Source organism: Anabrus simplex, chromosome 2 (genome assembly GCF_040414725.1).
Source record: "Anabrus simplex isolate iqAnaSimp1 chromosome 2, ASM4041472v1, whole genome shotgun sequence".
NCBI lineage: Eukaryota > Metazoa > Arthropoda > Insecta > Orthoptera > Tettigoniidae > Anabrus > Anabrus simplex.
The window spans coordinates 903350289-903365120 of record NC_090266.1 but is presented as its reverse complement, the minus strand read 5'-3'; the positions used below and the strand labels follow the sequence as shown (position 1 = coordinate 903365120).

The 14832-nt window shown below is 36.7% G+C and overlaps 1 protein-coding gene across 3 annotated transcripts in view; it reads right to left on the bottom strand.

Moving 5' to 3' along the window:
- The window catches only part of LOC136864543 (F-box only protein 22), a 477522-nt gene that overhangs the window by 368839 nt on the left and 93851 nt on the right, over positions 1-14832 (bottom strand). For all 3 annotated transcript variants that reach the window (XM_067141655.2, XM_067141657.2, XM_067141656.2), the window contains exon 3: positions 8460-8587. In XM_067141655.2, the coding sequence (XP_066997756.2) occupies positions 8460-8587 (128 nt within the window). The remainder of the gene's footprint in view (positions 1-8459; positions 8588-14832) is intronic.

Here is a 14832-nt window from a genome sequence, read left to right as displayed (position 1 = left end):
AACTTAGATGGAAGTACAAGATTTAGATTAATAGATTTAATATTGCCAGTAGTTTATGTGTAGTGATGACGGTAATAAACAAGACCTTATGTGCAATTTACGTGTAGTTGTGCTAATTATCAGTCTATTACACTGTCAATTTACTCATAAGAACAACATTCCAGAAGCTGTTCCTTTAGTTACTAAGCTAGTGTACAGGGCACTAGCCTCACCTGAACTCCTCAAGAAATATACTCATATGTGAATACACAGAACAATAATGAGAATTAACATTTTCTACTTACGAAGAGATGTCCATAGACAATTTTTCTTCACAGCCATTTGGTGAAATTAGGTGCTTTTGAAGCTGCTGCAGTCTTCAGTAAACAGAGACAGGATTGACATTCTTACAAAGTTTGGGTTTGGATTCTTTCCAGAGAAAACACTATGGGAATTCAGCAACATACTTGTCATGAAAGCAGTGGCGGTTCGTTTCGGAGGCATTAAGGCGCGTGCCCCCCATGGGGTACCATTAAATTCGGGAATTTTAATCTTAAATGTTAACAAGGGAAATATTTTACTGTAAGATTATTATCAAGGGCGCGAGTTGTACTGTACTGCGGCCCAATACGCTGCTGGCCCTGCGCAGGAGGGCACTCACTCATAGCGGACCAAACACTCCGAGTCTCACTTGACTGGCCTTGAGGGGGTCAATCAGAGGCACGCTAGAGATGTGCTCTTCTAACGGAGATTCCGGCGCATTTCTGCCGCAGCCTATCATTGCAGCCAACCTACCCGAAACATTGGTGATTTGATTTCTATTTAACAGGGGTCAGTTTGTCCCATTTCTCTCTTAAAACTAGGAACTATTTTACTGAGGTACTTACCCGAGTTAAATGTGCCAGTATATATTTAAAATAGTGTTGTAATTTTTAGGATTATTAAATAATGAAACAAGTAACGACTGTAACTACTGTGTCCTTGCACTTGACTCATGTTGGCCATACTCACTGGAGAGCGCGATGTTTAGCTTTGTGTTGATGAATGATCTCGTGAGGTGACTGTGACAAGGTGAAATTAGGAGAAAGGTTGTGATTTATACGTAGGCATAGTTTTATGTTTGCACTTTGTACAGTATGATTACCGTCGAACATATTAAAGAACTAACGTTTTCTTCTCTTCCTATCGAGAAGAAAGTCAAACTGAAGGAGTGCGGTAGGCCGAGACCAGACTTCTCGTTGAAAAAATCGGAGACCAAGAAAAATGTAAACAGGGCTTTCCAAAGACAAATTAATTCTCCTGACGTATATAACAAGAACCTGTAGATATGTGGAAGTGATATCTCAGAGACCTTTTACTGCTTTCCTTGCCTGCTATTCTCCCGTTCTAGGAAAGGAGATAAATGGATCACCACAGGGGTAAGTGATATCAAGCATATTAATGAGAAAATTAAAAAGCATGAAAGATCCCAAGAACATACCACTAGTACCATGGACTTTGAAATGCTTGGTCAAGTCAATGTCATGTCTTGTTTAAGTGATCACTACAGTGAAACTATTCGTAAACATAATTCGATCATGGACAAGAACAGGCAAATATTAAAGAGACTCATCACTTACGTACGTTTTTTGTGGAATTTGAATTGCCCCTCCGAGGCCACAATGAAGAAGATAATACTTTAAATCCAGGTGTATTTATGGGATTATTTAACTTCACGGCTGATCTGGATAGCGTAATGAAGCAACACTTAGAAACAGCTAGTGTATTTAAAGGAACATCAAAGATGATTCAAAATGACATTTTAAGTTGCATGATGGAACGTCTGTTACCAATGATGATGATGAGGAATTCCTAAGAAGACTTCGATACTTATCTCAAGCCCAGCGTAGAGATAGTAGGCTCCAGGAGATCATTCCATTCTTCGAGGGATTGATTCCGCTTAACGATCCAGACTACACCCGGATTAGGCAGGCAGCTCAAGCTTTCTCCTTTGAAAATAAACTTGCTGTACAAGTATCTCGATCCCACTAGGACCAAGCAACAGATTTATGGCCCTACTAAGTTACAGGAAGTGATCTGGCATTGTCACACTATCACAGGGCATGCTGGAGTAGATAAGGTCGCCAACGTCATCGGAGAGAAGTTCATTTGGGAGTACCTCCGAAGAGATATTAGGGTCACCATTAAGACTTGTGACATGTCAAAGGATTAAGCCCAACAATCATCTTATGAGGGAGTATCCAAGGCCTATCATTGCAGAGAAGCCAAGGGAAGTGGTGACGCTCGACCAGTATGGCCCACTCCCTAAAGCGACCAGGGGCAACAGGCATATCCTAGTCGTAATTGATGTATTTTCTAAATTCACCACACTGTTGCCAATCCAGAAAGCAAACACCGGCAACATTTTAAGAAGACTACAAAAGAACATCTTTTCTGAGATGGGAAAATCAACATTTCTTCTAACTGATCATGGGAGTCAGTACACCTCCAAAGAGTTCCAAGCAGTTTTGAAAGAGATGGAAGTCCACCACATTATGAATTCCATACACCATCCAGAAGACAACCCTGTCGAGCGATTGATGAGTGAAATCGCCAAATTTTGCCGCGTATATTGCAGTGAGGAAAACTGGAGCTGGATCGACAGGCTTCCAGTAATGCAGCAGATCGTTAACTCTAATGTCCATGAGTCCACTGGAGATATCCCAGTACTTCTACATCATGGATGTACACCAGACTGTCCATGCGATACAGTTCTACCTGTTTCATCAGATGCTGCGATCACCCAAGAAGATAGAGTGGCAAAAGCCCTAGGAAAGTTCAAACATGCTGCCGACCTCAGGGGAAGAAGAAACCAAAACCGCAACTTCTGACAACCCTTGCAAGTGGGACATAAAGTATTGATACGCAAGCCTGCAATTTCCCATCCGGAATTGCGTATCTATGCTAAATTCTGTCCCTTATTCATTGGTCCTTACAGGATAGCTGAATCATTAGATAATGGCGCCTAGAAGGTTAAAAAGTTAAACAGCTCTGAAGTCATTTACAACGCCTCCAATCTTAAAAAATACTTTGAGAAGGAAGATTTGAATTGATTTCTACTCATACTTTTACATAAGAATTTTCTTTTTCCCTGAGAGGGAGGGATATGTACCAGGAACGCACGGTAAATGACGTATTTATTAAGAGCGATGTCGTATAATCATCGCGCACGCAGAGAACTACAAGCTCGATGTCCAAACATCGTATGATATACTAACAATTTGTTGGTTATTTTGATCCACCTTTTCAATACAAATTACAGATTATGTTGCTAAGTTGTAATGTTACAACACTAATTTACCGGGACATGTTTCGCTTTTATTCACAAGCATCATCAGCCTATACAATTGCCTCAAGGTTTGTCATATTTGGATTGTTGTTACAAATTTCATTACATTGAATGTAAATCTAATTTCAGTGATAACAATATTTAAAACACAAGAATAATATACACATTAAAAATTATGACAATATGATTTGCAATGTTAAAATGGAGTAACTCTTAATTCTAAAACACATTGACGTCCGAAACACAGTTTTTACAATTTGAAAATTTGGCTAAAAATTGTTTGCAATGTTAAAATAAAATTGATTCAACTATAATTTGGCATTAAAATTTGAGTCATAAATACAAATATTGGATGTTAATATATAGGAGCCATAGTTTCTGAAGTGCGTTGGTTTCTAGAATACAGTAACATTTCAGTATTGAGAATTTTAGTTAAGAATTGTGGTCTCTAAATAATGTTATTTAAAAAGGCTGTAATTTTGCATTATGCGTAATTAGTCATTATGATAATCTAGAATTGAAGTCTTGGGTTCGTTGGAAAATGGCTTCTAGATTTGATGAGGCTTGCTGCTGCAGTTTGGCAATTTGATCAGAGGAAGTACTGACATATTTAATTCTTGTTTGAAGCGACCAGACTCTCCAATGACTCAAATTTTAATGCCAAATTATAGTTGAATCAATTTTATTTTAACATTGCAAACAATTTTTAGCCAAATTTTCAAATTGTAAAAACTGTGTTTTGGACGTCAATGTGTTTTAGAATTAAGAGTTACTCCATTTTAACATTGCAAATCATATTGTCATAATTTTTAATGTGTATATTATTCTTGTTTTAAATATTGTTATCACTGAAATTAGATTTACATTCAATGTAATGAAATTTGTAACAACAATCCAAATATGACAAACCTTGAGGCAATTGTATAGGCTGATGATGCTTGTGAATAAAAGCGAAACATGTCCTGGTAAATTAGTGTTGTAACATTACAACTTAGAAACACAAACTGTAATTTGTATTGAAAAGGTGGATCAAAATAACCAACAAATTGTTAGTATATCATAGCATAGTTCAATACAGGTCTAATTATGAGATTAATTACATGTAGTGCTAACATCCACCAGGACGAGCCAGCATGTGAGGAAAACAGCTGTGAGTGACGCAGATATAGGAGCAAGGTAGACTAACCCGCCCAGCTCATCAACTTGCACCGTGACATGGATATGTATGTATGTTGGGTATTCAGCCCGAAGGCTGGTTTGATCCTCCACAGCTATGCCAACAGCTGTCACAGAAGGCCTAAGCATCAATGAAGAGGCGTACTAGGGAAATGAGGAGTGAAGTAGTTTCCCGTTGCTTTCCCCACTGAGCCAGAAGTTGCTAACATATCAGTCTGCCAAGTCCGCTGAAATGGACACACCAACCGACCCTATGAGTGATATTTTCATACCATTCAAAACAGGGACTGGCTGCATAAGGAATGGTATTACTAGCATCGCTCATACCTCAGTCACTTTCATACTGTCAAAGCCAAGGATGAGACTGAGACAGGTCAATGAAAGTAACAAATTTATTCTACCCCATGCCAGAAGACATAGTGCACTGTAAACACTACATCTCACCAGCAAAGGCATGACATGGATATACCTTGAACAATGAGTCAGGCATTCTCGAACTTTCGATTTAGAGATTTAGAAATCTTTTTAATAATGGTCGTATCGTCTTGGGAGATACGCCATTCTGTAGCCAACTACAAGATTATCTCCACTATCAGATCTCAAGAAAATCCACCAGGGGATTTTCGAGTAAATCCACTTTTAAATAATTACGTTACCTCATGACGTGTAGGTCTTGAACATATAAAAGACTAGGCTACCCAGCAAGAGACAAACATTCTTCGACAAGGGCTCTGCCTTGCCAGATCCTCTGTTATTCTGTTCGTCAGCAGTAGAGTTAAGTGACAACGTAGTGGTTATCAAGTGCGATGTGAAAGTTCTCACGCCGAGAACCGAACTCAATGTAATTCTCCAACTACGCAACTTAGAATTTCTTCGGTCAGAAACCAAGTGAAGTGTTTAACTTATTCCATTGCTATGCAAGTGTTAAAACATTATTTCAGTGACTGTGATATTTCATCGTGATAACACAAGTGTTGGTCTATTTCTTGCAATTCAACTCTTTAAGTGCTCCTTAACTGGAGATAAATTTTGAGTATGATAAACTGTGCTAACGGCACTGTTAAAAGTTAGCGATGTGAACTGATAATCCATTATAGTGTTAGACTTAACTGGATTCGAATTGATTTCTGCTCATACTTGTACATAATTACTTCTAACTATTCTTCAGTGACTCAGTCATTTTATGAGACTTACAGTGCTAAGGGTGACAAGTCATTTATTTATCGCTATTAGCAGTGTCTTACAGATAAACTCTTAAATAGCCATTTTTGTGTCAAGTGCGACAATATTATTATTCGTTGTTGCAAGTAACCACAGACAGTGCACTACAAGTGAACGGTAGTTTCATCATTCTTAGTGGTAAATAACCATGAACTGTTTAAATCTAGGAATTTCATTTTTGTCCGTATTGAACAGAGAATGGAAGATAGGAAACTTAAAAGGGTCCACCTTTTCAATACAATAAATGTTATAGTTTATTTACAACATATATTTAAACTTGAACTAGTTTCGACGCTGTTTGGCGTCATCTTCAGCCAAAATGTGGGAAATATGCTAGCATGTAGACATTTATATTACACAAGGCGTTACATTAAACAATACACATCTTACGAGGAGATAAAAACAGGGAAGAATATAGAAACAAATGAATCGTTGAGAAAGCAAAAGTTATACATATTAAAAATAACCCTAACCACACATCTTGCAGTGCAAAAATATTCGCATTGAATGATTCCTGAATACAGAACACACGCGCACACATTTCTGAAGAGCCAGCAGGCAGGAAAAAGTAAGGTGAAACCTTAAGAGTTCTTCTGAGAAGAGTTCATCATTTTTTCTATGTTCCGACTAACTAATGAAGTCTCCCTTGAGTTCCTGATAAACATACACAACAGGAAATTCTCCTTCACTCTCAACAATAGCTATAAAGACCAACGGTAAAATGCATTTTAAATATTGTGCAGAGACGTGAAAGCATGATCATGAACATGATCTAACTTCTTCATTTAACCCAATTTTTTACACAAGGTGTTACATTAAACAATACACATCTTACGAGGAGATAAAAACAGGGACGAATATAGAAACAAATGAGTCGTTGAGAAAGCAAAAGTTGTACATATTAAAAATAACCTTAACCACACATCTTGCAGTGCGAAAATATTTGCCTTGAATGATTCCTGAATACAGAACACACGTGCACACACTTCTGAAGAGCCAGCAGGCAGGAAAAGTAAGGTGAAACCTTAAGAGTTCTTCTGAGAAGAGTTCATCATTTTTTCTATGTTCCGACTAACTAATGAAGTCTCCCTTGAGTTCCTGATAAACATACACAACAGGAAATTTTCTTTACTCTCAACAATAGCTATAAAGACCAACGGTAAATTGTATTTTAAATACTGTGCAGAGACGTGAAAGCATGATCTTGAACATGATATAAATTTCTTCATTTAACCACCTTTGAAAGTCTCTCTCTATATTACATAGCTTCATTAACACCACCATTCTGTAGATGCACAAAATAATCTTGTAATCTTCACAGGTCCGGTATTCAGCTCGACAAGAATATAAAATTGGTATTAAGGAATACGTTTTCTGAGAGTTGACTGTGCCAGTATTTGTGGTGTATTGTTGCAGCGTTACGTGTAGGGTGGGGGCAGGTTTCTATGATGTTTATTGAGGGACATAAGGTGGTAAAGCTATGGCGCGAGATGAAGAGGAACAGAGCGTGTTGGATAGTTTAGGTCTGGGGAGCGGCCACTTATTGTATTGAAAAGGTGGACCCTTTTAAGTTTCCTATCTTCTAACCATGAACTGTGTTCCATCATTTCATTTCCTAGATCAATGCTATCCGCATTTTCAACTTTTCAAGTAACATTCAATAATTTCTATCTGCAAGTGTCAAGTGAAGATTTGGCATACTTCAAACTTCGAGTTGTAGTATCAATATTAAAGTCAATCTTTGGTGTCAAGTGATTCTGAACGAGTCAGGGGAATGTAAGACTGTGGACACTCATATTAAGTTAAATTCACGAGTGATTACCCCACATCAAGTTTGTCGCAGACCTTTGAGAAATTTGAAAACTTCAGGTTTGAGGTACGGGTTCGATTCCATGCTGGTGAGTGAACATGGGAGTACGAGTCCAATTCTATACTGACGAGAGGATCCTGGAGTACGAGTCCACTTCCGTAGTGACGAGAGGATCCTGGGGTAAGAGTCCAATTTCATGGTGATGGGAGGACCTGGGAGTACGAGTTTGCCTGGAGAACCATTCGGGAAGGTGACATGAATTTCAACTTGTCAATAATTTTGTACTTTCAAAATACATCTTCACTCATTGTAGATAGAACCTATCCTCCTCTGCCAAGCCTTAGCTATTTTTGCATAGTAAAAACGCCTTGAGAACTTTCATCCATGCTCTTTTAAATCATCAGTTAGGACGAGCTATGTTTTACTGGTACAGTGTGTCTGAATTACTGACCTACCTCAAGGTAAACCATATTCAGGATAGCATCAAACCTGCCAGAAATCAAGAATACATATCCTTCAGGATCTAAAACTCCAGAGTGAAATACATATTCTTGAAATACATATTCTATCAGACTGAACACAAGTCGAATATCCTTATAACCAAACGTTATTTCTCTTACAAAATATTTATCCACACCAATTTGAGTGAAGTTTGTGATCTACTGTAGAGATGTGCATGCAATTTGTAATAATGTTTCACCATGGCATACTTAAGCAAGAACTGATGTGTTCGGTGAAGAATGAATAGTACAGTTGGAACAAAACAGTTCATTCAAAAATTCATACATATAATGTCTGTTCTGAGTATATCCCTTTTATAATGACCAACTTTATTAGGCTACAAGGCTTTATCAGTAGAATAAAACCTACCATATTTTGTGCTTAAACTTTGCACTGTTTATAGAGATAACTGATTCAGAGATTATAAACTGTAATGATTCATACCTACAAACCTGAGAAGCAGCTTTCAAATCTTTGGCTGGTAATTGTTTAAGAACATTTTTCAATAGCTCATATTCCTTAGTAATGTAATTCATCAGCAAACTCCCCTGATCAACGTTATCATCCTCTCCCTACAAAAAGAAAGAAAGCAAAACAATTTTAAGCAAAAATTAAAAGTCTACTAAAATTGTGGGCTATTTCACCCCACAAACTTAACTAACGAGTTCTCTCTCAATCTGCATTGCATAACATGTTACCTGAAGTCACTGAAAATAAAGTATAAAATTATACATGAACCCAAGTACACATAATATATGGACTGTTATCTCTGTTTTGTCACAATCACACTAGAGTAATCAAGAATAAAATGGTACAGATATTACAGATACCTTAATAAACAATGTTGCCAATTCCAAATTAAGTAACATGCAATCTTCAGTTTACATCATTAACTACTTTATTGGATCTCACAGAATTCAGTGTACAGGTCTCTCCGAAAACACTAATTTCTTTCATGGTTCCTTACCTGCAACTATCATTACAGCCTTATTTGATATTACAAGTCTTACCTTGAGAGTCATCACTAGGGCCTAAATTCTCTTGCAGATAACTGAAAATGAAAAAGGTTGGCAAACTGTGGTTATGCTTATACCCATTTTTTATTTTACACATTTTTGCATATCCTAGTAATATTACACATTTTCACATATCTGATGAATGTAACATTTTTGTACATATCTAAGTGATAATTCAAAAATTGTTAAAAATTGTGCCAGCTCATTTAATATTCAGACTACAGTGAAATAATTGTCAATTTTAATCTCATATAGAGTATATTTCAACTGCTAAAGTTTGGTGTAAAATTATTTTAAATTGGGATTTCTAACCCTTCGTCTGTGAAATACAACAGGTCTGAGAGCCTCAACTCCATACAACAGCACTAATCCTTTCTAAGAATCCAGAATGGCTCAGAGAATTTCACTGGTCAGAGTGTAACAAACTCCATGCACTCTTGAATTGAAATCCAGGTTATTCAAACTCTGTCTGTTCGCAGAATCATTAGTGGCGAACAAGACGAACACCTCAGAAAATATTCCACCCAGTTAGTTTTTCTTTTAAAATATGCACCTCATCGCCATAAGACCTATCTGTGTCAGTGTGACGTAAAGCCAATTATATAATAAAAATGTATGCACTGGTGACTTCCTGTGATGTTAAACGGTCCTTCTCAGCCTATAAGCAAATTTTATCAGATCAGCGCCAAAATATCACGATGGAAAACATAGAGAAGTACTTGGTGTCAAAGTGCGCATCACGATAAAAAAGGTACTGTACTATTTGCATTACTAAATAGGGGTTTAAAGACAGATTCTGTATTAACTTTATTTATTAACATTTTTGTTTTATTTTCCAAACAAGATAGCAATAGGAATTAGATACAGCAATACACTGGGCAACATACTCCGCGATTTACAGTGCGTAACATTAATTTTAAATATGTGAACTATTTTGATTGTGCCATTAATTTGATTTATTTAATAAAGTTGAACCTGCCGTAAGACACCTTTATTCAGCAGATACCTCCCCACATGGACATTTTTCCACAGAAAAAGTTTTATTTTACATAAGACACATGTTAAATAAGCCCCACTTAAGTAGAAACTTTGAATTACGAACAGCGGATATCACCATTAATCACGTCCACTTCTCCTAAGCGGAGACTTGACACGTTCCAGGACACGATTTTTGTATAGGGCTTTTATCTTAAAATCATTCTGAAAACATAAGGGAATTCAATTACACAAGAACCTTGTTTATCCGGATTAAGTGGGACCGGAACTTATCCGGATTATCGAGAATCCAGATAATCTGGAAAAACTAAAAAAACAAATACAGTACATGTTATATAATACACTAGCAAGATACCCGTGCTTCGCTACAGTATTATACCGAAATTTATAATTGAATGCTTAAAGTTTTATATATAATCTGCTGAAATTCGCAATCTGACTCATTTTCTGAGAGAATCCACCAAAATTCGCGATCTGACTCGTTTTCTGAGAGATTATGGAAAAGTTCCTCCCATTTTTCAATCTCTCTTTCTAACAATCGATTGTGGGTCCCTAAATCTTCGCCATCTTTTCCTATAAGCTTTTTTAATATGGATCAAATCCTTGAGGAAATCCGGCGTGGTGTCGTCTTGGGTGCCTTCGCGGTACTGAACCCGCCGCTGGACTGCATTCGTAGCCATTACCCGACCAGGACCCTGTTTTCAGCGCGGTCCGCAGATGTTGACGATGGTCCAGAACATTATTATTATTAATAGGGTGGATGATATTAGTTGAATTTAGGTTATTATTATTATGATGATGATTATATTATTATTATTCCATGGCTAAATGGTTAACGTGCTGGCCTTTGGTCACAGGGGTCCCGGGTTCGAATCCCAGCAGGGTCGGGAATTTTAACCATTATTGATTAACTTCCCTGGCACGGGGGCTGGGTGTATGTGTTGTCTTCATCATCATTTCATCCTCATCATGGCGCGCAGGTCGCCTAACGGGAGTCAAATCAAAAGATCTGCACCTGGCAAGCCAAACCCCTCCTGGGATCTCCCGGCACTAAAAGCCATACGCCATTTCATTTCATGATTATATTTATTAATATTATTATTGATGTTCTGGACCCTGCAGCAAGATGCAGGACTGCTAATTGGCGGTAAATTACTTCTGCTGCCATTGTCATTGCTGGCAATGTGACCAGCACCATTGTCGCACATAGGCAAGTGCACGGGATTTCTGGCGATACGATGGTATACTTCCGTGCATTATTGACCTTATCATAGAGGTGAACAATTACACGGTCAAAATCATTCCTATCGTTTATTTCAAATGTGTTTAAATTTGTATTTATATGCCTAAATTTAAGTTCTCCAAAGGAAAAGATGGCTCTTGAAAACGAACCCAGGAGAGATTAAAAATGATTGGTTTATGACCAGAATCAAGGTACATTATGAACAGTAAAATCAATTGGTCTCAACTCATTCTTCACCCCACTGCCGTTAAGTTCATTTACCCTCCCCCCACAAAAAAGAAGGCGTGTTTCTTTATGTTTAAAGGAGATTGCAAGTGCCAATGTTAACGTCTGTTACCTTCAGTTTTCAGATATAAGTATCCCCATGAATCGAATTACCTTTTTTTCACTTCCATTCACCCCCCACCGTTAAGTGAATGCATTTTTCTTTGTTTTAAAAGGAAATCCAAATTCCAATTTTCACATCTGTAACAACTTTAGTTTTTATTAGATGAAAGTATCCTCATACAATTAATTCAATTAATTTTTCCATTTTTTCACTCTCCCCACCCCCCCCCTTCATTGGATTTTACGAAATGAAAGGAATACTTTTCCTTTACTTTTAAAGGAGATTCCAAATACCAATTCTGACATCTTTAACATATTTCATTTTTGAGATAATAGCATCTTCAAACAAATAATTTAAACAATTTTTCAATTACCCCCTCCCCTTTAAATGGATTTGGGAATACGAAAAATACGTATTTCTTTATTTTTAAAGGAGATTCTAAATACCAAATTTTTTACATCTGTAAACTTCTAAAGTTTTGAGATATCGATACACTCATTTTAAAAATTAACCCTCTTAGCATTCGAATATCCAAAAATCTTCCCTTAGCGAGCACCTACATTGTAATATAAATGTATCCTCAAAATTTCATTTCTTTATGTCCAGTAGTTTTGGCTCGGCGATGATGAACCAGTCAGTCAGTCAGTCAGTCAGTCAGTCAGTCAGTCAGTCAGTCAGGACATGTTCTTTTATATGTACGTATAGATTAATATAAGTTGTACAGTACCTTTCTTCAATTATACAATAAATATAAGAACACTTTTCTTACATTTACGACTCTGTTTTAATAATAATAATAATAATAATAATAATAATAATAATAATAATAATAATAATAATGTTATTTGTTTTACGTCCCACTAACTACTCTTTAAGGTCTTCAGAGACGCCGACTCTGTTTTATGCACTAAAGTAATGTCTGAGCCTTTTCTGTTTTACATTTGTATAGCGTTTGTGTGCAGCATATTCACGAAGACATTTTACTAACATCAGTTTTGCCGGTGTGGTTTCAGTCTGGGATTCTTAAACAGGCCATCAGTTTGTCCAGGGGCATTTTCGCATCTCCACGAGTTATTGTTTCTTCTGATAGAGCGCCAGTTTCATCTTCCAATTCACCATCACTCTCATCATTACCTGCCGAGGAACAAGAGGCAATAGTTTATTCACCTGTCATTATGCCGTAGACTGAATTACAGTCATTTTTCAACCGGTCATTTACGTCATTCACATCTATGTCCGAGTATCCGGGAATGCGTGCAAATGTGTCAAGGAACTCAGAGAGTCCATGGTTTCCCATTCTCACTTCCAGGCAAATGGCAGGACAGTACCTTTGATAGAGCGCAGCCGACTTACTTCCAATTCCTGTCCTTAACTATCCTTGGCGGAAAGACATTCAAGAAGAAACGACCCCATGAAAGAAATACTGTACAACTGAAAATAAATTTTTATTATAATCAATCCGGAAAAACTGGAGATACGGATTAATGAGGGCCAGATAAACGAGGTTCTTGTGTATAATGTTTGTGCTACTTCATGTCCAAGGAAAACAGAAAAGAAGGTACATAGGAATGCTGAAGTAGCCATGAAGTTACAGGGCTCTTTCCAAACCTTTCATTAGCGTCATCTTTTGTCCTAATTAGTGTACATTCTGAGATTTGTAGTTGTCCGGGAATGCTACCAGTGACTCACGAGTTACCAGGGATTTTCCAGCATATCTTGCATCATTCTATTCATAACTCATATTGTCAATGATAAGGTCGAGGTCAGATAGTTCAGTTAAACTTGACAAGGACTAGACTTTCATGTGCTGACTGTTGAGGCAGAAATACCATAGTATTTCAATCGCCCAGTAAACATGAGGAGGGACGAGCATGTTTAGATCACAAGACAAGAGAAAATATAGTGCGAAAAGACTTTCAGTGAGTAAATCCCCCTGAAAAAAGTTAATAAAAGGTGCGTCCACACCAAGATGTTTTCTTAACATTCTTAATAAACACTGTTAATGAAAAATGTTCACAAACATTTTTGTATGATAATAAACAAAATAGCGTATTCATTAACTTTTCAAGCATGGTGATAAACAAAATTTCTTTAACTTTTGTGAATGAAACTTCATTAATATTTCGTGTATTTGTTAATATTTCAGTTCACACATGCACAAGGATGCAATTAGAGCACGCACATTCATAGTGTGGAATAAGACGATTTCTTATTTCTTATAAAAATTGACTATCAAATCGCAAGCAAAAGTTCTAATATACAGTACCTTTAATTCTGTATGATATTCTTTTAGCTGTGTTTTAATGTAGTTTCATATCCAGCTTCGCTCCTCGCTGAATAACCTAACCTGCCATAATCACTTGTATATCATCAAAATAATACTATCCTAACTAGGCAAGTTAAATGAAGATTTTCTTTATTTCGTACTGTACCAGGAAAAGTTCTTGGGTAAAGCCGATACAGATAATAGATGGTTATAATTTTTTTTTTTTTTTTTTAACAATTTAAGATTCTTCACCCTGCAATGTGATTATTGGACTCAAATACGTTATTGAAATTAAAAGTTTAAAATTAATCTTCTTGAATTCTGTTAATGAAAATTAAATTAATATCACTGATTCCAAAGTCTTTCATATATGTGAATACGAGGTATTAGATTTCCACCTAAAGTCTTTCAAAATATGAGCACACACTTGTAATTGCAAATTAACATGAGAATTTAAATTTCTGTTGAAAGTTTTTCAGTTTTTTCAGTTTGTAAACCTTAATGTATAGCACACTTGAAAAGCCCAAAGTTCTTCTATGAGATATGAAAATTAAATTTGAAAATTAAATTGATCACGAAAGATGAACTTCTGAGAAATTATGAAAACTCTGAAATATTTGTTCACACGCAGCACTGAAGTTTCCACTGTTCAAAATTAATGAGAAAATTTTAGTCAGTTTGTTACTACTCACTTAATGAAAGAAGTGTTGCTACAAATGTTGAAGGACGGACGTCTGGAATGTTCCGTGGAGAATCAGGATCGGCGATGTTCCATTAACACACCATGTTGACGTCCCTCGATGAGGTGATGATTGCTGGAACTGGATAGTGTAGAAATGCAGCTCGTTAAGGTGATTTTTCGCACACGGAAAATTCACTTAGTGCGAGTAGTTATCACTGACACTGTCATTTACTGTCGAACACAGTTTATGGCGTAATTGAACTTTAAGACATTAAATGAATAATCA